Source organism: Capsicum annuum, chromosome 2 (assembly GCF_002878395.1).
Source record: "Capsicum annuum cultivar UCD-10X-F1 chromosome 2, UCD10Xv1.1, whole genome shotgun sequence".
Classification (NCBI taxonomy): Eukaryota; Viridiplantae; Streptophyta; class Magnoliopsida; order Solanales; family Solanaceae; genus Capsicum; species Capsicum annuum.
Genome location: NC_061112.1, coordinates 136446533 through 136471632, shown reverse-complemented (window position 1 = coordinate 136471632; position 25100 = coordinate 136446533). Strand labels below are relative to the sequence as shown.

Sequence of the window (25100 nt, the reverse complement as noted above, 5' to 3'; positions counted from 1 at the left end):
CACCTCAAAATTTCAAACTCCATTTTCTAATCAAACTTGTGAGTATGAACAGAATATGTTCCAATGTGGTTGTGGGGTGGGGAGTTTGCACTGCCGCTAGGTTTAACGTAGTGAGAATTTATACATGCAAGCTCACTTGCTATATGCCCAAATGTGCGGCTGGCTAATCGAACTCATCACCATTGCTGTCTAATGGAATCTCTGTAGTTTCCCTTGTTGATGTGACGCTTTGTCTCTGGTATGGGGTTGGCGAAACACGTGGGATAATTTTGTATGTACAAAGAATTTATTCAGAAATATATAAAATATATTCTTCGAATTCAATATCCATAAACTTAAAATCTTGACTTCGATTATGTATTATCTTGTATTCCTAGCTATTGATCTTGAGAGGAATTGATGAAACTTTTGTAGGTTGCATGGTACAATGTAGTACATAAATATTAAGCACGGTCTGACTTTGAGACAGAAAAGGCATTGTACTAAGCATCTTTGCATAGGCTCATAGCATCTTCGTCCTCAAAATTTCACTTGTAATTTGATTCGATTCCATGCATGTCACATCACGTACACCTTTAACTTTTGTAGAGTCGCCGATGGGGCCTGACTATGCTTAATGGTCTTTAATAGAAACTTTTGACTGGGCTAAAAATGGACATTTGAGAATTTTGCTACCTTGGATCAGCTTAGTTTGTGCAGGAAGTTAGGTTTGGCCCATAGTGAAGAATGAGTGAGGTAGTCTAGTGTTCACGATTTACTCTTACTCCTCTTCGTTTCAGCTCGACAGAAAGTTAGACCTTTGCTTTATTTAACGTTCAAACTTCTTAATTTTAAAATTTAAAAACAAATGAGTCCTCAATAAGTCAATTTGAATCTTAATACAATCATAAATTACTACAACAACAATAACATACCCAGTATATTCCCACATAGTGAGGTCTGGGGAGGGTAGAGTGTACGCATACTATAGCACTACCTTCGAAGAAGTAGAGAGAATGTTTCCGATAGGCCCCCGGTTTAGGACCGATAACAGCACAACAAATCACAAAACATAAATGCATATGGACTAATACAATATGCAAAATAAACTAACACTGGTATCCATAAGATAATACAACAACCACCAAATACTACTAAAAAACTATCTAACCGAAAACATAAACATCACTCAACACCCAGGAACAAGAAACTTCAAACATAAATAAAGAAACGCTTCCACCCCCCTAAACCTCTATCCTAATCCGCATCCTCCACACCTTCCTATCAAGGGTCATGTCCTCTGTTAGCTGTAACTGTTCTATATCATGTCTAATCATCTCCCTCCAATATTTCATCGACTTACCTCTACCCCGCATAAAGTCATCCATAGCCAATGACTCACACCTCCGCACTGGAGCATCAAAGCCCTCCTCATCACGTGCCCGAACCAACGCAACCACACTTCTCGCATCTTGTTCTCTACCGAAGTCACCCCCACCTTCTCCCGAATAATCTCATTCCTCACCTATCTTTCCTGGTATGGCCACACATCCATCGCAACATCTTCATCTCCGCCACCTTCAACTTCTGGATGTGGGAGTTCTTAACTGGCCAACACTCTGCTCCATATAACATAGTCGGTCGGACTGCCACTCTGTAGAACTTACCTTTAAGCTTCGGGAGCACCTTCTTATCACATAAAAATCCCGAAGCGAGCCTTTATTTCACCCACCCCACCCCAATACTATGCGCGATATCCTCGTCAATCTTGTCATTGCCCTGAATCATAGACACCCAAATACTTGAAACTCTTTCTTCTCTGAATGGTCTGAGAGTCCAACTTCACAACCACGTCAGCCTCCTGCGCCATATCACTAAACTTACACTCCACGTACTCCGTCTTGGTCCTGCTCAATCGAAATTCTTTAAACTCATAGGTCTGTCTTCAAATCTCCAACTTATCATTAACTCCTCCCCGAGTCTCATCAATCAATACCAGATCATCAGTATATAACATACACCAAGGCACCACCTTTTGAATATGTCGCGTCAACACATCCATCACCAAGACAAATAAAAAAGAGCTAAAAGTCGATCCCTGGTGCAAACCTATTAAAACCAAAAAGTGCTCTGAATCACTTCCAACCGTCCTCAAACGAGTCTTTGCGTCATCATACATTTCCTGAATCACCCTAGTGCATGCCACGGGCACCCCTCTAACCTCCAAGAACCTCCACAAAATCTCCCTGAGAACTCTGTCATAAGTTTCTCAAGATCAATAAACACCATGTGCAAGTCCTTCTTCCTCTCCCGAAACTACTCCACTAATCTCCTCACAAGATTAATGGCCTCCGTAGTTGAGCAACCTGGCATGAAACTAAACTGATTCTCAGAGATAGTCACTATCTTTCCCAGCCATAACTCTACCATTCTTTACCAAACCTTCATAGTATGACTCAACAACTTGATACCTCTATAATTATTGAAACTTTGGATGTCTCCCTTGTTCTTATATGATGGAATCATCGTACTCCACTTTCACACTTCAAGCATCTTCGCCGCCCTAAAAATGATGTTAAACAACTTTGTCAATCACTTCAAACCTGCCCCGCCAGTGTTCTTCAAAAAATCTACTGGAATCTCATCTGGCCCCGTCGCCCTACCCCAACACATCCTGTGAATAGCCCCCTTGACCTCTTCTACCTTGATACGCCTACAATAACTATAATCGTGACATTTCTCAAATTTTTCCAAGTCCTCCAACACAAAACCTTTTGTCCCCTCGTCGTTAAAAAACTGATGAAAATAAGACTGCCACTTCTTCCGAACGAGGGCATCCTCAACCAACATTATACCATATTCTCCCTTGATGCATTTCATTTGGTCAAAGTCACTAACCCTCCGTTCCCTAGTCTTGGCAAGCTTATACAACTTTTTATCCCCACCTTTCTCCTCTAAAGCCGCAAACAAGCTCTCAAAAATTATTGTCTTAGCTGTCGTAACCGCTAACTTAGCCTCTCTCCTAGTTGCCTTATAATCCTCATTATTCATATATCTCTCCTCATCATCCTTGCTCTCAACTAACTTAGCATAAGCCACCTTATTAGCCTCCACCTTCCTCTTAACCTCTTCATTCCACTACCAGTCCCCTCGATACTTGCCTGATTGACCTCCCAACATACCCAACACCTCTCCAACGATTTTCCTAATACAACTGGCAGTCGTCTCCCACATACTATTCACATCCCCTCTACTCTTCAACTTCTCCCCCATTTACAATCATAAATTACTCTCATAAATATAATATTTATTCACATTTACAGACACAGTAAATTAATTACAAGAGGTGAGATTACCTCCTTGAAGCTTAACTCCAAATTTCACTGAGTAGATTTTGAGAAGAATGAGTTATGATCAATTCAAAAAAACAAAAAGAAAAAACTCAAATTTTATGGTAGGAGCCTAGGAGGTCGTGTCCTTGGTCTGAAATCTCCTAATCTCTCTAAGCGTAGCTTAAAAGCACAATAATTTCTTCCCCCAACCAACCATGAATATATATGGACTTAGCAATCCAACCTGCAACCAGTTTATCAAAAACACCTATATCATGTTTCAAGACTTGCGTCGTGTGACTTATGTTAAATTACTTGGAACACTATATAATTTATGGGGCTTTACAAATAAGAATGAACTATCTACCTGGTCAAGTCCGAAGTAGTTGTCCAACTGATGAACTTGAGAATCTTTTTTTTTTCTTAAAATAACCATAGTGTTCATGCCAATGTATGGACCACCTCGATTGATTCCAATGACTCGCCACCTAAACATGTATAAGGTCTATCAAAAACTAAAAAATATGCGAAGAAATGATCTGGTATTTTGTTTCTATTGAGATTTGAACATAAGACATCATACTGGTAGCACACTTCATTGACCACTAGGTCACTCCTTGAGAATCCTTAACCTAGAAAATTAGAAGGAACATTCACTATAATAGATATAATGCAAATATTAATATTCATTATAACAGATCGAATGCACACATTAATAATCTGCCATGATAATATTAGTAAAAGGAACATTCACAATAATGGAATGCATACATTAATAATCTATGACAACATTAATAAAAGGCAAAATGATCGTCTGGACCCCTGTACTAGGTAGGTTTTGTAAGTTGGACACTTTTACTTACATATTTGTCATCTGGACCCCTGAACCCACTAAAAACCAACATTTTAAACACATCACACTCTCCCACATCAGTTGCCACATAAGCTGCCACGTGTGCCATGTCCCCCTGCCACGCCATTTTCAAGTATTTCACGAAACTTCAAGTCATTTTTAAAATGCTACATGACAAATTAAATATTAAAATTAATTTAATTAAATAAAAAAATTTATAAATTGTAGAAAAATTTAAATAATCATGTTTTTATTTTTGCTCATAAATTAAATATCAAATTCATTTCAAATAATTAAAAATCTTCTCCAACTAATTTGAATTTTTAACTATAAATTGATTTTAACAAAAATAATTAAATAAATTATTTTTATAAATTGTAGAAATTCTAATACACAAACACAATAAATTTTTTATTTAAATTAATTTAAACTTTTAACTATAAATTCTAATACACAAACACAATAAATTTAATTAAACAACAAATTTATTCCAAATAATTGAAATTTCTCTCCAATTAATTTAAAGTTTTAACTATAAATTCACATACACAAATATAATGAATTTTTAATTTTTATTTAAATATCTTCAACAATTTATAAAAGTTACAAAATTAATCCTAAACAAAATAAAAAATTTAAATTGAGAACAACAACAACAATATCTACCACAACAATGAACAACCAACAACAATATCAATGGTGACAGTGATGAACAACAACAACAATATCAACACAACAAAGAGACTTACCAAAAAAAGGCAAAAACAACAACAACAATATCTGCCACAACAATGAACAACCAACAACAATATCAATGGTAATAGTGATGAACAACAACAACAATGTCAACACAGCAAAGAGACTTGATCCAAAAAAGGCAAAAAAAAAAACAAAAACAAAGACCCTCTTCAGGAATTGCCCAGAAATCTGTCATATATGATGATGAAGAAAAAGAAGACGAAGAGAGATATATTTACATGATGATGGCCATGGCAGCCATTACTGAGGGAGCGAGGGGACGGAGAGAGATGAAGAGAACTGTAGGGGTGGGGCACGTTAATGGTGATGCTATGACAGCCATGGATGGACGGGGGACGGGAACAGGGGTGAAGGGTGGGGCGGCTGGACGAGGGAGGGGGGCTGGACGGGGGTGAGAGGGGGGTTGGACGGGGGAGGGGGTTGGGGTTGGGGCTGGACGGAGAGGGGGGTTTGGGGAAATAAGGGTTTATTATTTTTATTTTTAAATTTTTAAAAATATTTTTTAATAAAAAATGATGGTGGAAAAAAAGGCTATTTTTTATTTTTTAAAAATTTAATATTATTTTTAATTTTTAATTATTTTAATATAAAATTGGTTAAAAATTGATCTCCACTCGCAACTCAGGCAAGTGACTACACTCTCCTTGTCCTAATTAGTCATTTAATGCCACATAGACAAAGTCAAGTTCAAAGGGTTTGAAATATTATTTTTTAGCAGTTCAGAGATCCAGATGACAAATGTGTAAATAGAAATGTCAACTTACAAAATGGAATTCATTTTGCCTTAATAAAAGGAACATCAACTACAACAAAATACACACATCAATAATTTGCGATGATATAACCAAATAGCGGTAGCTTATCAACATACATAGTACTACAACGAAACGCATACATCAACAATCTACGATTATATTGCTACACCATACTATCTAGTAATATAAACATGATATATATTCTAATTAATACCAAGAATCCAAGAGTCTGCCAACTTCAAAAGAAAGATAAGCATCAAGACAAGCATAACATATCTGATCAAGGCTAAGCCAACGCTCATCCCAAGCACTCAAAGTAACACTCTTTGGCTTGTAAATCTGTGTTCCAACAACTTCCCTCACCAGATCTCTAAGCCCAGCACTCCGAAGATTGTCATTATCAAGCTCCTCCGCCGCCCACTCCCGGAGATCAACCTTTTCCGAAAGTTCAATTCCGTAATCATTCAACAACTTCTTCGCGTCATTCTCAATACCGACGCCAACGAATCTGTAATCGTCGTCGTTGAGGAAGTTACGGAGTCGCCAGGGGATGGAAGGTGCGTGAATAATTTGGTAGATAAGACACCTTGTTCCGACGCAGAGTTGGAGTGTTGCAACGGGGTTTTGACCAGCGCCTGGGTAGAAATTCGGGCGCCATTCGATGTCGAATCCGACGATCAAGCGGTGGAGACGGCATTGGTTTGTTTCTTCAGTTTCGTTGATCCAGGAACAAACCTGTGCGGGATCACGAGTGACGATTGTTTCGATTTCGGTATCTTCGAAAATCACATCGTACTGTTTGTGACTCTTGCAAGTCAACTGATAGTTTTTGATCCTCACACTCATTGCGTTCAAAAACGAAGAAAGTATGATGAAGACTGTATTGTTGTGAATTTAGGAGTCCAAATGGGACTGAGAAATATAGTACTTATTAGGGTTGTAACCGACGTGTCGGTTAAAGCCTATTAATGTCAAAATTAAGAGTTTGGATGAGAAGGGGAGGAGAGAATGATTATTATCCGGGCATAAATTTAGGATTGTAACCGACGGCCGAATTAAATCTTATTACTAATATGAAGTTATGAGTCTGGAATTATTCTATGCCACCAAATTAAAAAAAATATTAAATTATGACATATATTCAAAAATGTACTAATCTATGCTTAACTCACAAAAATTGTGAGTTATGCACAAATATCTTTAACGGAAGACAGCTTAACGTGTTAATTTTTTTGAAAAGTACATAACTCACAAAAATTGTGAGTTATTCATTCTTATTTTAGCATAACTCACAAAAATTGTGATTTATGCATTTTATTTTCAACATTATTCACAAAAATTATGAGTTATGCATTCTTATTTTAACATAACTCATAGTTTTTGTGAGTTATTCATTCTTATTTTAACACAACTCACAAGAATTGTGAGTTATGCATTCTTATTTTTAACATAACTCACGATTTTTGTGAGTTATGCATTTTATTATAACATAACTCACAAAAATTGTGAGTTATGCCTTTTATTTTAACATAACTCAAATAAATTGTGAGTTATCCATTCATTTGTGAGTTATTTAAATAATGAAAAACGTTTCCGAAATTCTATTTAACATATAACTCATAAAAGTATATAACTCACCTTTTTTTGTGAGTTATACATCAGTTTTATCAAATTCTCCTAGTTAAACACCCGTATACATTCATTCTTTGTATATAGTTTTCAAATTCTTCTTCTTCTTCAACTTCAATTCTTCTTCTTTTTTTTCAATCATCTTCAAACTCAATTTATCTTTTCAAAATTTTATCAAATTTTAGAGAATAAATTTTGAACGTGTTAAAGTTGCACTTTTTTGGGATGATGAAATTATTCACGAGGGAAATACACTATATTATAGTATGTCCCCCAAGTCCAACGCGAAGTATCCAATTTCAATTGGTTATAGAGAATTTGTAGAATTAATTTTTAGAAGAATGAAACTAAAAAATAATGATTTTGATTTATTTATATTCGGGCAGTATCCAAATTCCTTCTCATCTCAAGGAATGGTAAATTACGGAGAATGGATTATTAGTGATGATGAGTCGTTGACTGAATTTCTAAGGGCTCCTTGTGACTATGCTAGTCAAATAAAGCTGAACATTCTTCAAGTTTATGTTAAGAAGGAGCGTAAAAATCATCTTCTGCAGTCTCCGATTCAGATAAATGTGCAGACACAATTTGATGATCCAACAAGTGATGTTAATGCTCATTTAACTCAATACAATACTTTTTTTGACATGAATGCTCCCCAATACATCATGCCGAGTAACATGCCAACACAATTCTCAATACTTGATTTGAATGAAACTTTGAATGAAAGTTATCGGTATTTTTTCTTAATTTGTGTTATTATTAATATTTTATATTTTTAATGATTTTTTTTGTCTATTTCTTATGTCATATGTTATATTTTAGAGAAAATACATAATTACACCACTAATGTTGTCCGAGATTTTCAAAAAGACACTTAAATTTTAAATACCGCCTATTACCCCATGATTCTTATTTAATCCCTTGTAAATACACCATTTTGACCATATTCTGCAGCAACCTTTAGGCGCGTGGTTTGCACTCTCTTTTTAAATAATAATTTAATTATTAAAAGGTTAAAAAGGTTGGGTTTAACCCAATAGCCCGACCCGATTGTAATAAAATATCTGAATCATTTGAAACGATTCATTTCCCATTTCTCTCTCTCTCTCTTCTTTGATTTTTCTCTCCTATCTGTCGCGACTTAGACTCTAAGCTCACACTCGAAGGAGATCGAAGGTGTTTGGGAGAAAAATTTGTTGGGGGGGAAACGTATTAACCTAGGAGTGAGGATTTTACAAGTTAGGGTTTTGTGTATTGTAGTTTTAATCTCTCCAATCATAGATTTTTTGAAGTTATTTTTTTTTTTTGGGTAAATATTTTTTAGCTCATAATTTAGTGAAATTGATGCAACTATGAACATATTGACTTATGCATGTACAACGATTATGTTTAATTTTATCGATTTGATGAATTCTTCGAAATTATATTTTTTGGGGGGGAAAACATAATTTACTGAAATTGATGCAAATATGAACATATTGACTTATGTGTTTGTTGGATGTTTGTCGATTTTTTGCATTTGTTGTTGTTACTGTTACGGTGTTGTAGTAACATGTACAACTTAGAATTCTTTTTGGCTGTGTGTCAAGTGGGGGTGAGTGGGGTGGGGTGTTTTTTTTCTTTGTTTACTGATTTCAATGTGTTTGTGTGATTAAATTGTTGTTTTTTCAGGTATCTTTTGATGATTTTTGTGCTTATAACTTTAAGATGGTATCATAGGGGTGAAATAGAATTTGGTCCTCCACCTAAATATATTGGTGGGTCTGTGACTGAGTTTTTCGATAAAGATGTTGATATGATGTCCTACTTTGAGTTAAGAGACTACATTAAGATTACAAGGTAGGATTTTTTATTACAAGGATGAGATTTTGAGGACTACTCTAGGTAGAACTTGTGTTGTCAAAGTTGGAGATGCTGATGATACTGGACAGTTGATCTTTCAAGGTTTTTATGTGTGCTTTCATGCTTTAAAGAAAACATTCTTTAAAGGTGCTAGAAGATTGGTTTAGATGGTTATTTCCTCAAAGGTGTGTGCAAAGGTCAAATGTTGGTGGTTGTTTGCAGAGATGGAAACAACCAAATGTTGCCTATTTCCTGGACAATTGTTGAGGTTGAGAATCAATTTACATGGGGTTGGTTTGTTGAACTGCTGAAGAATGACCTTGAGTTTGGAGAAGGTCATCAATTGAGCATCAGATCTGATATGCAAAGGGTATAACTCTATTCTTAACAACTATTTGCTTTTTTTTTCTTTCTTTAACAACTGTTGGTAGATTAATATACTTATTTTGTTTTGTTAGGGATTGAAAATAGCTGTAAAAGAGCTGCTGCCACTGATTGAACACAAAAAATGTGCAAGACATGTTCTTGCTAATTGGTGTAAGCTCTGGAAAGGTATAAAAAGGAGAAGAGTATTTTGGAAGATTGCAAAATTCACATTTGAAGTAGAATTGAAGGAGAATATAGAAGCAATGAAGATGTTGGGGAGGGATCGTTTGGATGATCTTTTGTGGTATAATTTGAAGACATGGTGTAAAAGATACTTTGAAGAGCATTGCAAATGTGATGTTGTGGATAACAATATAGCAGAGAGTTTTAATGTATGGGTACTTCCTGCAAGGTTCAAAACAATCATCACAATGCTTGAGGAGATTAGGGTGAAAATGATGAAAAGAATTGGTCAGTTGAGACAATTTTCAAATACTTGGATCATTGATATTTCTCCCATGGCTTTGAAGATTTTACAAGAAAATATTGACAAGTCAATGCAGTGCAATTTGTCTTGAAATGGGGAAAGAGGTTTTGAGATTGTTGACAGGGGTTGAACTCATACTGTTGAAATTGTTAGTAGAAGCTGCAGTTGCAAAGCTTGGCAGCTTAGGGGCATTTCTTATCTTCATGGTGTTGCTGCCCTTCACCGCAAGGAATATGAGCCCATTAATTTGTGGACACCTGCTATCACAAGGATACCTACCTCAGCACATATGCTCATTTTATTCAACCAATGAATAATACAAAAATGTGGCCAACATCAAATAATCCTACTGTGAAGCCACCAAAGATCAGGAAGTTGCCTGGAAGACCACATAAAATTAGAAGAAAGGGGGCTGATGAAAGTAGAAAAACTGGAAAACTTAGCAAATGTGGTACTGTAATTACTTGTAGTAAATGTGGTACTCAGGGACATAATATAAGATCATGTCCTACAAGAGATCAACCTGGTATAAGTCAATCAGCTGGAACATCTTCTCAGGCACATGTATTTGTATAATCATTATCTAATATACATTCTGTTAAGTACAAGGACAAGGACTAATCTCTTAAAACATAAGCTGGAGCTTCTACTGGTAGAGAAAGAGGGAGAGCAAGGGGCACTGGTCCAATTCATTCACCTGGAAAATCTTACCAGCAAGAGGTATATTTATTTATTTGTTACTATCAATTTTTTTTTACGTTTGTGTACTAATATCTCAATAATTAGGCCACCACAAACATTGCAAGTGTTACTAAAGAAAGAGGTAGAGTAAAAGGTAGAGGAAAAGACAGTGTTTCAGGTGGTTCAAGTGTTTCAAATATCTCAAGTTGTCGAGGAAGAGGAATGACTCAAGAGAGCCAAACCAGTCCTGCCAGTGGAAGGGGAAAAGGAAGGGGTGTGCCTCCTCAAAGGCAAAATCATGAGGACAATAGTGGAGGACATACAAGACCTTTTAAAAGATCAAAGATAGTGGGGATTGAAATATACCAAGCTGAAGATGGATTTACCAATCTTAATGTAAGTACTTTGTAGAATTTTTGTTTGTGCAGCCTGGAATGTCAAGCAGAAGAGTCATTAGCACTGGTGCAAAGGGCACAAAGAGATCTGAAGTTATGACTGGTGATATTGGCTACACACCAAGACAAGGATTCAAATGAAAAGGGAAGTCGGCCATTATCAATAGAAAACTTTAAAAAATGAGGACGGAAAAGGTTATTCAAACGAGGTCTACAGCTGCTGCCAAAAGTCAAGGCAAAAACATTTCAACTAGGAAGACTCATGTGCCATGGAAGTAGATCTTGCTGATATGATGTGTATATTTTGGTGGAGATTGATGATATTGTCACAAATAATTACTTTTTGTATGTTTTGTTGATGGTGATAGGCTTTTGTTCTTGTTTTGTAGCAATCAAACAATGTTTTGGGCAGTTTGTTTTGTTAGGTACCTTTAGGTATCAAGGTATGTTTTGTTAGGTACCAAACAAAACAAGTTTTGTTGTTCAAATTGAAACAAGCGTATGAATGTGTTAAATGAAGTCCTTATTTTCTCTTATTATGGTTGTTTTGTTAGTCTATTCATTGCACTTTACGTTTTGAATGCTCACAAATGTTGTCAATATCACAATATATTGATACAAAATAAATTGTAAAGGTATTACACAATATATTGATATAAAATAGATTGCATCTTGTTAAGCAACTGCTATTCCGACAAGAGAAAAGACGAACACTTAGTGTTACACAACCAATCAAAATTTCATCTTGTTAAGCAACTACTATTCCAACAAGAGAAAAGACGAACACTATTTTGTAGAACAAGAGAATGACTATGACAATTTTAATTGCACACAACTACATTTATCATCCGTTCTCTTGATAATGCTAGTCCAAAATAGAAAAAATATTACGACAATCATGATGATGAGCTTCCAACTACAACATTTGCTCTTCTTCTCCTTATTCACCACCCATTTGCCATTACTTTAATAAAATGTCAATGCTTTTTGCAACTCCTTGATTCTCTTCGCCAATCTCGGAATAGCTGTCTTTAATCGTAAATCAGTCTTTTTCGGGTCCCTCCATCTAAAGAAGTTGCATGATTTCTCCTCAAAGGAGCATAAATAAATCAATTGAACCGAAACAAGAGCAAAAAAATAAGAAAACATGTATAGGACATACACGATAGCGTGGACAAGACCAAAATCTTCTAGCTGGGTTGTCCTCCGACCATGACGTTTGCATTGACAGTAAGTCTCCACGTTTGCATTGCATTTTTACACACAACACGAGATGGTTCTCGTCATTATAAATTCGATTAAAGATTGCATTTGACATTGTAAAACTATTTTCAGCAAATACCTAGACACAAAATTTAACATGATTTCAAACAAATTAAAAAAATTAAGACGAAATTAAAGCTTTTAGGACTGAATTTCTTTAAAAATTACAACATAAATAGAAATATCTTACCTTTTAAGGTTGATTTTGTTGAGAGAAGATTAGAAAAAAAGGCAAAACATTTCTTCAAAATAATCGTTAATGGCAACTGGAAGGAGGTTGTGGTTTTAAAGAGGAGAAGAAGAAGAGAATTTCATTTTTAAGACATTTAATTGACACGTGACAGAGTTTAATTGGGTAACTGAATTACATTTAATTGTTCATGCGTTTGGCATGCGTGACTACACGCAGAGACAAAAAATAAGTAAAAATGATGTATTTGCAGGGGATTAAATAAGAATCGTGGTGTAATAAGCGGTATTGAAAGTTTAGGTGTCTTTTTCAAAATCTCGGACAACATCAGTGGTGTAATTATGTATTTTCTCTATATTTTATTTAGGGGCTTAACTCTGCGTGACACAAATAATGTTGATTTATTTAATGACTATAATTATGGTCAATCATCTCAACTTGGATGGATGCACAATGCTGGAACATCTACAAATGTTCATTTGTCACTAAGCTTGGATATTGTCGATTATTATCGGCAGGTCTAAAATATCATCGCTAATAAGTTATGTTTGTTAATTTCATGTTATTATTATTTATATTGCTAATTTCATGTAATTATTATTCATGCTTGTTGAATGTACTAAAGTTATGTTAAAAATAAGAATGCATAACTCACAAAAATTGTGAGTTATGTTAAAATAAAATGCATAACTCACAATTTTTGTGAGTTATATTAAAATAAGAATGAACAACTCACAAAAACTGTGAGTTATGTTAAAATAAGAATGCATAACTCACAATTTTTGTGAGTTATGTTAAAATAAAAATGAATAACTCACAAAAATTGTGAGTTATGCACTTTTCAAAAAAATTAACACCATGAGCTGCCTTCCGTTAAAGATATTTGTGCATAACTCACAATTTTTGTGAGTTAAGCATAGATTGATACATTTTTAAATATATGGCATAGTTTGGTGGCATAGAATGGTTTCGGACTCTGAATTTACCTATAATATGGATTATAGTAGTGGACATGGTTACAATTTGTGGGGTCCAACCCATAATGCGATGGCTAACTTTTCAAAGTATGCCACGATTTTTTCAACTTTTTTGGCAAAGAGTACATCTGCAATATTTCTTCGGTTGCAATGGTTGATATTGCAATCCTTATTTATGTCAGCAATGACATCAAAACACAACATTTCTCTCCTATAAAAGGAGTTTATCAGCTTCTCGGAAAGATACACCAAACAGAGAGAAAATAATATTAAAAATTACACAAATACACAACTTATATTTTCAATATTATAAAAAATCCCAACTCCCTAAATATATTATAAAAATTCCAACATATACATATAATGCTATGTATATATCGGCTATGTTATGTATATTAATAAGGAGAGAGAGTAAAGTAACTAAAAAAGTGGGAGAGAGTATAATTACTTTCATTGGGTGGATTTTGAGAAGAATGAGTTATGATCAACCCAAAATATCATAAGGAAGAACTCAAATTTTATGGTAGGAGGTCATGTCCTTGTAGAGAATAGCAGAAGAAATGTATAGTTGGAGAGACCTTCTGTTAGCACAAGACCGTTAACTAAGATTGAAAGATTCAACTAAGAAGAGAAAACTAGAAAAGTGAAGAAAGATATTGACAGAAGAACTTGGATTTGGAAGAAGACTACTTGGATACGCTTTGTATCGGATTTTATTTTTTGGATAATTAGAAATGTTCAAGACATCCCTATTTATACTTGTGTATAGATTATTCTAGAAAATCTTCTAGATACTTCTGCAAGAAAAATTTAGAGATCTTTATCTTCTACTTCTACTCTAGATATTTACTTATCCAAGTGACTACACTAGATTATCCAAGAAACTTATCTAGAACTAATGTTTCACTAACTAGACTATTCTAGAAATTTAACTAGAAAATTATAATACTTATTCTTCCGAAAAATCTACTTTAGATATTTTTCACACTCCCCCTTAAAGTGATTTTTGGAAGTTATCCCAAACTCGTTGCAGAAGAACTCAAACGAAGCTTTGAACCATGCCTTGGTGAAACTCTTAGCAATTTTTTTCAAATTTCTTTTTCTCCTTCCAATAATGAAGATTTTTCGTCATTGATTTGTCCTTGATGTGTTTTATGATGTTGAGTTCTCGAGCTCTCCCTTTCTCCGAACTCCTCCACAACTTCATTATCTGGAGACAAATGTGATGAAAAGGTTTGGAGTTCTAGCATTCAAGATTTTAGAACTTACTCTTTCTAAAGCAACTCCATAACACAAGGACATTTCATCTGTATCAGTCTCCTCATTTGATTCGATGACGATCTGATCATCAATTTTTTGTGAGGCCTTAGCACCATAGTAGGATCCACCACTAGATTTTGTCTCTAGCTCTTCAATCATATTGTATGTCTCTTCATCTAAAATTGAGACTTCTCTTTCAACTTCATCATTCTTTGGATTGTTATCTTCTTCAACTTTCAATATTTCCTCTGAGCCAATGATTGAACTTGATGCAATGAATGATTGATCAAAGACTTCAACTTCTACTACATCTTCCTTAATAGTTTCTCTGATAATGTCATCACTGACATATTAATTTTCAGACACTGTCTCCTCAGAATCTACTTCAACATCTTTCACGTTCAAACTTTTATGGCCAATTTCAGAATTTGCTTCTTTAATGTCCTCGATAGTAGCTACCACGTCTCAAGTCTGAACATCTTCGGTATCCTTTTGCTTCTTATCCTTGTCTTACTTCTCTAAATAACAGATTGTATTACATTCGATACAATCGCTTTCCAAATTTATGAAAGGCAAGACATTTATTGCTCGACTCTCAGCTTCTAAGCATCTTTCCCAGCCTTCTTCTTCTTCAACAACTTTTTCAATATGAACCATGTTGCTCTTTGTGGCTCAACAATATCTTCTTATATGTCCTGTTTTGCCACACCGATAACATCTGAGAGGTTTTTTATAATTGTTAAAAGGCTCTTCCTTCTTTTCAGGCGAGCTTGAACCACATGCGAATCGGGAATGAGGCATATCTCTTGCTTTTCCTTTAACGTTTCTCTTGTCAGCTACAAGAGCATTTCCTTCCCTTTCTTTGACTAATTCACCAGCCAATTGTTTGGCTAATAACTCCTATGACGACAACAAATTCTCAAATTCCTCCAGGGATGGTTATTTAGCCCATCCTTGAATAGATGTCACAAAGGAAATATATTCTTGCTTCAAACCATGAATGATAATTCTTCTCATTTGTGCTTCAGAATAGAAAGATTACCTTCAGTGATGTTCGCCAATTCATTCTCCAATAGCTATAAATGAGTTTCATTTTTCTTGTTGAATAATTGGTCGAGCGTCCACCAAATTTCATGAGCTGGTTTACACCTTATAATATGATCAAATAAAACGGAGGAGATAGAACTATTCAGAATAAACTCTGCCTTTGCGTTAATCTGCTTCCACTTCTTTTATGCACTATTATTCTTCGATCCGTCATCTAGAGGACTTCTGTTATTCCCGTTAACAACATCCCACAAACCCTCGCCCATAAGGTGTGACTCCATACAAGTTTTTCATACCTTGTAATTGGACTAATTCAACAACTCCATTCCCAGTCCATTAATGCAACTGCTTAAATTCATTCGTACAAATTAGTTGAATCAACCACGAATCCGATCTTGAAATAAACACAAGCCAATCCATGACTTTGGCTCTGATACCATGTAGAGAATAGCAAAAGAAAGGTGTAGTTGGAGAAACCTTCTGCTAGCCCAAGATTGTTAACTAAGATCGAAAGATTCAACTAAAAAGAGTAAGCTAGAAAAGTGCTAGACCAAGATTGTTAACTAAGATCGGAATATTCAACTAAGAAGAGTAAGCTAGAAAAGTGAATGGAAGATATTGAAACAAGAACTTGAATTTGGAAGAAGACTACTTGGATATGTTTTGTATTGAATTTTGTTTTTTAGATGGTTACAAATGTTCAAGACAACCCTATTTATACTTGTGCATAGATGATTCTAGAAAATCTTCTAGATAGTTCGAAAAGAAAAATCTAGAGGTCTTTATCTTCTACTTCTACTCTAAATATTTCTTTATCCTAGTGACTACACTAGATTATCCCAAAAACTTATCTAGAACCAATGTTTCACTACCTAGACCATTCTAAAAATTTAACTAGAAAATTATGATACTTATTCTTTCAAAAAATTCACTTTAGATATTTTTCACAGTCCTTAATCTAAAATCCCCTAATTTCTCTAAGCGTAGCTTAAAATCACAATAATTTCTTCCCCCAACCAACCATGAATATATATGGACTTAGCAATCCAACCTGCAACCAATTTATCAAAAACACCTATAATCATATGTTCCAAGACTTGCGTAGTGTGACTTATGTTAAATTACTTGGAATACTATATAATTTATGGAGCTTTACAAAGAAGTAAAATAGGAATGAACTATCTACTTGGTCAAGTCCGAAGTAGTTGTCCAACTTATGAACTTGAGAATCCTTTGTTTTTTTTAAATAACCCTAGTGTCCATGCCTCGACTGATTCCAATGACCCGCCATCTAAACATGTATAAGGTCTATCAAAAATTTAAAAAGATGCGAAGAACAGATCTAGTATTTTGTTTCTATCGGATTTTGAACTTAAGACATTGCTAACACACTTCATTGACCACTAGATCACTCCTTGAGAATACTTATTAGAAGGAACATTCACTATAACAGATCGAATGCACACATTAATAATCTAGGACAACATTAATAAAAGGAACATCCTACAACAAAATACATACATCAATAATCTGCGATGATATAAGCAAATAGCAGTAGCTTATCAACATATATAGTACTGAAACGAAATGCATACATCAACAATCTACGATTATATTGCTAGACCATACTATATAGCAATATAAACATGATATATATTCTAATTAATACCAAGAATCCAAGAGTCTGCCAACTTCAAAAGAAAGATAAGCATCAAGACAAGCATAACATATCTGATCAAGGCTAAGCCAACGCTCATCCCAAGCACTCAAAGTAACACTCTTCGGCTTGTAAATCTGTGTTCCAACAACTTCCCTCACCAGATCTTTAAGCCCAGCACGCCGCAGATTGTCATTATCAAGCTCCTCCGCCGCCCACTCCCGGAGATCAACCTTATCCGAAAGTTCAATTCCGTAATCATTCAACAACTTCTTCGCGTCATTCTCAATACCGACGCCAACGAATCTGTAATCGTCGTCGTTGAGGAAGTTACGGAGTCGCCAGGGGATGGAAGGTGCGTGAATAATTTGGTAGATAAGACACCTTGTTCCGACGCAGAGTTGGAGTATTGCAACGGGGTTTTGAGCAGCGCCTGAGATGAAATTGGGGCGCCATTCGATGTCCAATCCGACGATCAAGCGGTGGAGGCGGCATTGGTTTGTTTCCTCTGTTTCGTTGACCCAGGAACAAACTTGTGCGGGATCACGAGTGACGATTGTTTCGATTTCGGTATCGTCGAAAATCACATCGTACTGTTTGTGACTCTTGCAAGTCAACTGGTAGTCTTTGATCCTCACACCCATGGCGTCCAAAAAGTTACTATAAAGTATGATGAATTTGGGAGTCCAAATGGGACTCTCAGAAATATAGTATTTATTAGGGTTGTATCCGACGTGTCGGTTAAAGCCTATTAATGTGAAATGAAGAATTTGGATAGGAGGGGAAGCTGCTTATTATCCGCGTAAATTTAGTGTTGTAACCGAGGGGTCGGATTAAAGCCTATTTCCAGGCCCAAACTTAAAAAGTGAAAATAATAATTTATTTAAGAGTTATAATTTGTGGTTTATTTTCTATTATACAGTTAGTTTAATGTAATATCACATTAATTATGTCTTATTAATATTTAATAAGTCTATAAATTTTTTATTTCATAAATAAATAATTTTCAAAGAAAAATTATTTGTGAGAAAGCAAGTTTAACAGGAAAATAAGCCTTAGGAATTAATTTTTTTTAATAATCGTGATGTCTATGCCTGCTTTTGTACACCTCGACTAAATTCACTGGATACCTACTGTCTCCAATCAGCAACAGATATCAGGTAACTCTATCCACTAAGGCTAGAATAGATGGAAAGAATCACCAAATATTTTTTTTTAATCTCTGTTGAAATTCAAACCTAAGACCTTAGGTTCTTAGCTCATTTTGCTTTTCATCTATACTTTATACTTCAAAAAGTAGTTTTCAGCTAACCAAAAATAAAAGGTTTTAAAACATGTATAATTCGATCTTATCTCATATATTTAAATAATATTCACGTTATTGATCAATAATTTCTACTTTGAGTATTTAACATAATAAATATTTTTATAGGCAATGTAAGATTATTCAAGAAAAAAAAATTTAGATAAAAAAAGTTCTTAAAAAAAAAAAAAATTATATAAGAATCGTATTTACTTCAACAACAAAAAATACGACATCATAACATTTACGCTATGAACTTCTCCTTTTTCTCATCTTCATTCTCTAGTGTAATTGACAAACTTGTTTCATATGAAAAAATTTTGTTACAAATTTTAACAAGGACAAAACTTATTTAGAGAAAACAAAGGACTTGTGCATTCAAAGGGAAAAGTTCCTCTATATATGTTTTCTTATAAAAGTAACTATCGATGATTAGATGTCTTATAAAGAATCTAATTATCTAGAATTAGATATAATTTATCTTTAAAATTCTCTTTTTGTTCTTAGTAAAATAATTTATAGATACACAATATTTAATATTTATTTTAAATTATAAATTTATAAAAAAGTCTTTTAAAACTTTTTTTATGCTAAATCAAATTATATTTTACCTAAATTAAGATGAGATGATTAGATGTCTTATAAAGAATCTAATTTTCTATAATTAGATATAATTTATATATATATATTTTTTTGTTCTTAATAAAATAATTTATAGATACACAATATTTAATATTTATTTTAAATTATAAATTTTATAAAAAAAGTCTTTTAAAACTTTTTTTATGCTAAATCAAATTATATTTTACCTAAATTAAGATGATAGACTAAATAAGAGTTCAAAAACATGTATCAAATTAAAAAAAAGTTTAAATGTGACTTTGCCAAATTTTACATAAAAAAGTCTTTTAAAACCTTTTTTATGCTAAATCAAATTATATCACCTAAATTAAAACGATAGACTAAATAACAATTCATGCACATATATAAAATAAAAAACTTTTTAAAAAGTTTAAATGTGACTTTGCCAAATTTTACTTACCACAAAAAAGTACTTTCCCTCGTCTATTTTATATGACAATTCTTTCTTTTTTAATCTATTTCTAATAGAAGCATTTATCTTTAAATTTTTTTTTTTATCTTTAACTAAAATAATTTGCTAGCACACAAATAAAAAAACTACTTTAAATCATAAATTTTAAAGTTTTTTTCTTTTTTTAAATATCGTATCAAGTTAAATAATATCACATAAAATAGCATGGAATGAATAATCCGTTGTCTACCAATTAAATAGGCTTAGATGACAACCCCTTAATGAATGCATGTGGTTGATACTAGAGGCCTAGATGGCAATCCCTTTCTATATGGAGAAAGATTTTCTGCTTACAGGTAAATTTTCAAGTTATGGGTTAAGTTTTCTTATTTCGCCTCAATTCTTTGTTGTGTTGGATACCTAACTTTTGTTTTAAATAAAGCAGTATGAATAAATACGAATCTAGCTTTTTGTTTTAAATAAAGTAGTATGAACAAATACGAATCTCTTTTATGTTTGTTGGACATGCAGCAGCTAAAGCAAAGAAACTTTTGCTCTTTGATATTTATTTTTATTTGGATTATAAATTTCTTTTGTAGTATAAATATTATTTACTCCATTGTTTAGTGCTGGAATAAGTAACTCAGGTAGAGTACCGTGCAAAAATGATCAATTCTTTATTTCCTCTTTTATATTTTCATAAATAGTACTGTGTAAAAAAGGTCAATTCTTTATTTCTTCTCTCATATTCTCATAATGAGTATTGTGCAAAAACGGTCAATTCTTTATTTCTTCGCTCATATTCTCATAAAGAGTATTTTGCAAAAAAGGTATATTTATGTGGGTATGTATGTTCACTATCAATTTAGGAGCAATCAACTTAATTATGATTTTGGAGTTAGTTATAGTATTTCAAATCGATTATAATTCCCAGCCTAAATTAAATATTTTCTTTATTTAATATAATTACTAAATTTTTCTTCTTAAGGAGAGAAAAAATTAAAATTAAAATTTATAACATTTAGGACTTTAAGATCTAAAATTTTGGTCATGTGAACAACTGAACAAGAGATATGAAATCATAAAATCTTAGCAGAGACAAAAATAATTTCTTCCAAGTCTTGATGAATATAATTACCTGATTTTATTTATCTATTGTATCAATATGATTCCTCTCTTTTTATTAGTTAAATAAATTATTCAATAATTTATTCTTTTTTGTGAATATTTTATACTAATTAATCGACATGCACATACTAAAATTAGAAGAATACACATTTTGACATTTATACAAATCTAATATTACATATATTGAGCAATATTTTCATTTTTATTAATAAAACAAATATTGCATTTATTTTTACAATAATTGTTATTTGATTTATTCTTTTTTTGTACGTATTTTATTTTAATTAATTGACAAGCACATGCAAAAATTAGAAGAATACACATTTTGACATTTAAACAAATCTAATATTACATATATTGTGTACTATTATGTACTTTAAAATTTTTATATACAATCTTTTATATTAACGTGACACACACGTACAACGCACGTACACTAAACTAGTATTTGTAAATGTGTAGTGTATTATCACGATACAATGAGCTGTGTTTTTAAAAAGTTGAGGTCATAATATTTTATTATATGGGTATATAATGTCAAAGTTGAGCAAACTATCATTACCGATTATCATATCGCAAAATATCAAAACTGAAATTCAAAATATGAGATATTCTATAACTGTCGCCTTAGAGACACAAGTTATCTCAAGAATTTTCAAAGAACTCCATAACAACAATCCATGCCCTTAAAATTACTTTGATATCAAAAAAAGAAGATCTCATTGAGGATTATCCAATTTTTTATTATCCGGCATGTAACCGACGTGTTGGTTAAAGCCCTATCAATGTGAAATTAAGAATTTGGATAGGAGGGGGATGGTGATGATTATTATTCAGGCGTAAATTTAGGATTGTAGCCGACGGGTCGGATTAAATCCTATTAATATGAAGTGGTGGACATGATTATAATTATCAGACTTGATATTGTGATTTTTGTATATGATACGGTATTTGATATTTATAAATCATATATCGAAATATCAAATACGATATCGTAGTATGTAGTTATATAAATCACTTATATATATTATTAACATATCAGTAAATATATAACATAGTGTATTGTATATATTATCAATTGAATATATATATGACGTTGTAAATTTACCTATAATATCGATTATAGTGGTGGACATGGTTATAATTATCATACTTGATATTGTGATTTTGGTATATGATACTGTATTTGATATTTATAAAATGTTGAAGTCATAATATTTTATTCGGAAAAGGTACGAATATACTCCTCAACTATGATAAATGGTACAGATATACCCCTCGTTATATTTTAGGTACATATATACCCTTATCGTTAATAAAAAGGTACAAATATACCTTTATCATTAATGGAGGGACACTTGATGATTTTCTTTTCGCTAGCTTGTTTGTAATTAAATTCAGTTGAATTAATTTCAAATTCAACCCAAATTAAAATCATGCCCGACCCAAATTGAAATCACAACCAACCCGGTCCATTAAGTATTCAAGCGTGTCTCTACTACGCGTATAGTCAGTCCCACTTTGTCTCACATCTCTTACTCTCTCTCTACGCGTAAAAAAAATCCTAAAAAAATCTTCATTCATGATTGATTCTACGTCTTCTTCAACTGAGAATCACGTAGGAACCTGCATGTATGTTTCTTCTCAATTTACGATCCTATTGAGGGTCGCCATCACTATTGGTTTCTTTATCTACTTTTTGCGATTTGAATTTAAGTTTCAGGGAATTAAAAACTATTCAAAGTATTATTAGAAATTTGTGCACATTGTTAAACAATATTCCATTGTCTTGTTGGATTTTGTATAAATATGTGGTTCCTCCTTCCTTTTTTTTCTTTATAAAATAGGAGAATGATATCTTTTTCATGTGTTTGAGACTTGTCTTTATGAAGTGGTCCTGTTATTCTCTATTGTTGTTTCTGTTCCGTAAATAAAGTCTATGATAAAATATTAATTTGTTGTCAACATTAGTTATTATCTTTTTTCGAACATTCTCCGACTTTTCCTTTTGGCTTCACATTTAAGCATGTTAACATTAGCTCTCTTAACTGTTAGTGAGTATCCTACCGGCTACCACTATCATAAATTGCTTGTATCATTAGAATATATTACATTGGTGCAAGGTTAACAGTTAAAACTGTTTGTTACATAACTTTTTATTGTAAGATAGATAATTAAATTACATACTGTTATGTAACTAAATTGTTTATAGCAACAAATGTAAGATAATCAAAAAAGTAAAAATTCAGACAATTTCATCTAAAAGACTTAACAACAAGAAGAAAATAAGTGATGAGCTTTGCATTCAACGTTGCACAACTCTTCAATACAACTTGTCCTACCTACACTGCACATAAACTTGTTATAATGATTTATCATGTTAAACTTATTTCTTGAACTCCCTTTAGATCTGGCTGTATTTAGTATCACCCAAACAATACCCAAATCCTGATAATCTAATACTTTAGGATATGGGATAGATAGATGTGTTAAGATCAAATCTGAGATGCTAGAGATTTGGACTTTCCCGCTGTCATACAGAATATCCAAAAACAATACCCAGTTAATACTATTTGTTACATAACTTTTTAGTATAAGATAGATAACTAAATTACATACTGTTTTGTTCTACTTTGAGCCTGTTTTTGGTGATTGTTATTGTATACTGATGTTTGACTCCTTGTAGGTTATTAAAATGGTAAATGTTACCATATACTTTCATCGTGGTGGTGATTGGGTTAAGCACCCAAAAATATTTTATGAGAAGGGATGGGTCCACTGTTGAAATGAGTATCATTCCGATTTCATCTCTTTTATTGACTTAGTGAATGAGTACACAAGCACGTTATGTTTTCTAGATGTCCAACAACTTATTGTACTTGGACCTTCTGATAAATATTTTGAAATACAAGGTGATGATGGAATTAGGACATTATTATCTTTTGTGTTTGGGGATTTTCATAACATTCACTTGTTTGCTACTGATGATTGTGAGTTATGTGTTAATGTACTTGACATTGTCGTGCATAGTAGTTTATTTTTACCTGTACCGATAGTTGATGAAGAAGGAACAGATTGTAGTGATGATGAAAGTGATAATGAAATGGAGTTTAGCTGTTCAGAATATGACTGATGAATTAGAGGATTTTGTGAAAAAAAAAAAAGGATTATAACAAATAGTTTGCAAGATTATAAGCACATTGCTAAGGGTATGACCTTTAAAGACATACCAGAAGCAAGACAATTTTGCAAACTTTATGTTTTGTCTAAGAAGGTAGAACTTGTTGTGGCGAAAAATGATAGAAAAAAAATTGAGATATAAGTGTGGTGTTAAAGGTTGTCCATTCCAGTTATTAATTTCTGAGGATACTTGAAGCGCGTGTCAAAACATTAGTTGATCATATTGAACCCCATTTGATAGTATATGACAACAATATGATTGACTACACAACATAGCACTTTATTTCAAGAAAAAAAAAATTCAAAATGACCAAAAACACAAGATAAAGGATATGAAAGATGACTTACATAGGGTGTTTGACTTAAATGTAAGTGAAGCAAAGTGCAAGAGAGCAAAAAGGGAGATTTTGAAATCTCTGAAGGGTAGTTTTACAGATTGTTACAACAAATTAAAGGCTTATGCAACTGAGTTAAGGAATTGAAATCTAGGATCTGATGTTGTGATTCAGTTGTCTAAGAGGCACTACAAAATAGTAGGAGAAAATTTCTTAGGATGTATATCTGCTTCAAGGCATTGAAGATGAGTTTTAAGATCGGTTTAAGGGCACTTATTGGGTTAGATGGTACATTCCTTAAAGAAAAAATCAAGGGACAATTATTAGTTGCTGTTAGTCAAGATAGTATGAATTGTTTCTATCCTATAGCATGGGTTGTGGCAGACAAAGAGACTAAAAGGACTTAGACTTGGTTCATGCGACATTTGCAACATTCACTTGAACTTCAACATGGTGAAGGAATAACATTAATATCATACATGCAAAATATAACATTCTTTTTTAATACTATTGATTCATTTAATTTATATGTTGTTTGTGATATTATATGATATGTATTTGTTTTCACATGATGCTTAGGGGTTGATTGATGCAGTAAAGAATGTTCTACCTAAAGCACATCATAGATATTGTGTAAGATATATTG

General features: G+C 33.0%; 1 protein-coding gene across 1 annotated transcript; it reads right to left on the bottom strand.

The window, feature by feature from the left end:
* Nucleotides 1-5691: 5691 nt before the first annotated feature.
* Nucleotides 5692-6721, bottom strand: LOC107861285 (Werner Syndrome-like exonuclease). Its single transcript, XM_016706629.2, has one exon. It carries the CDS (start codon nt 6522-6524, stop codon nt 5886-5888), a length of 639 nt encoding a protein of 212 aa, XP_016562115.1. The 5' UTR covers nt 6525-6721; the 3' UTR covers nt 5692-5885.
* Between the last annotated feature and the right edge of the window lie 18379 nt (nt 6722-25100).

Excerpts from the sequence above, each read along its gene's own strand:
- LOC107861285 (XM_016706629.2), bottom strand. The coding sequence starts at position 6,524 with ATGAGTGTGAGGATCAAAAACTATCAGTTGACTTGCAAGAGTCACAAA.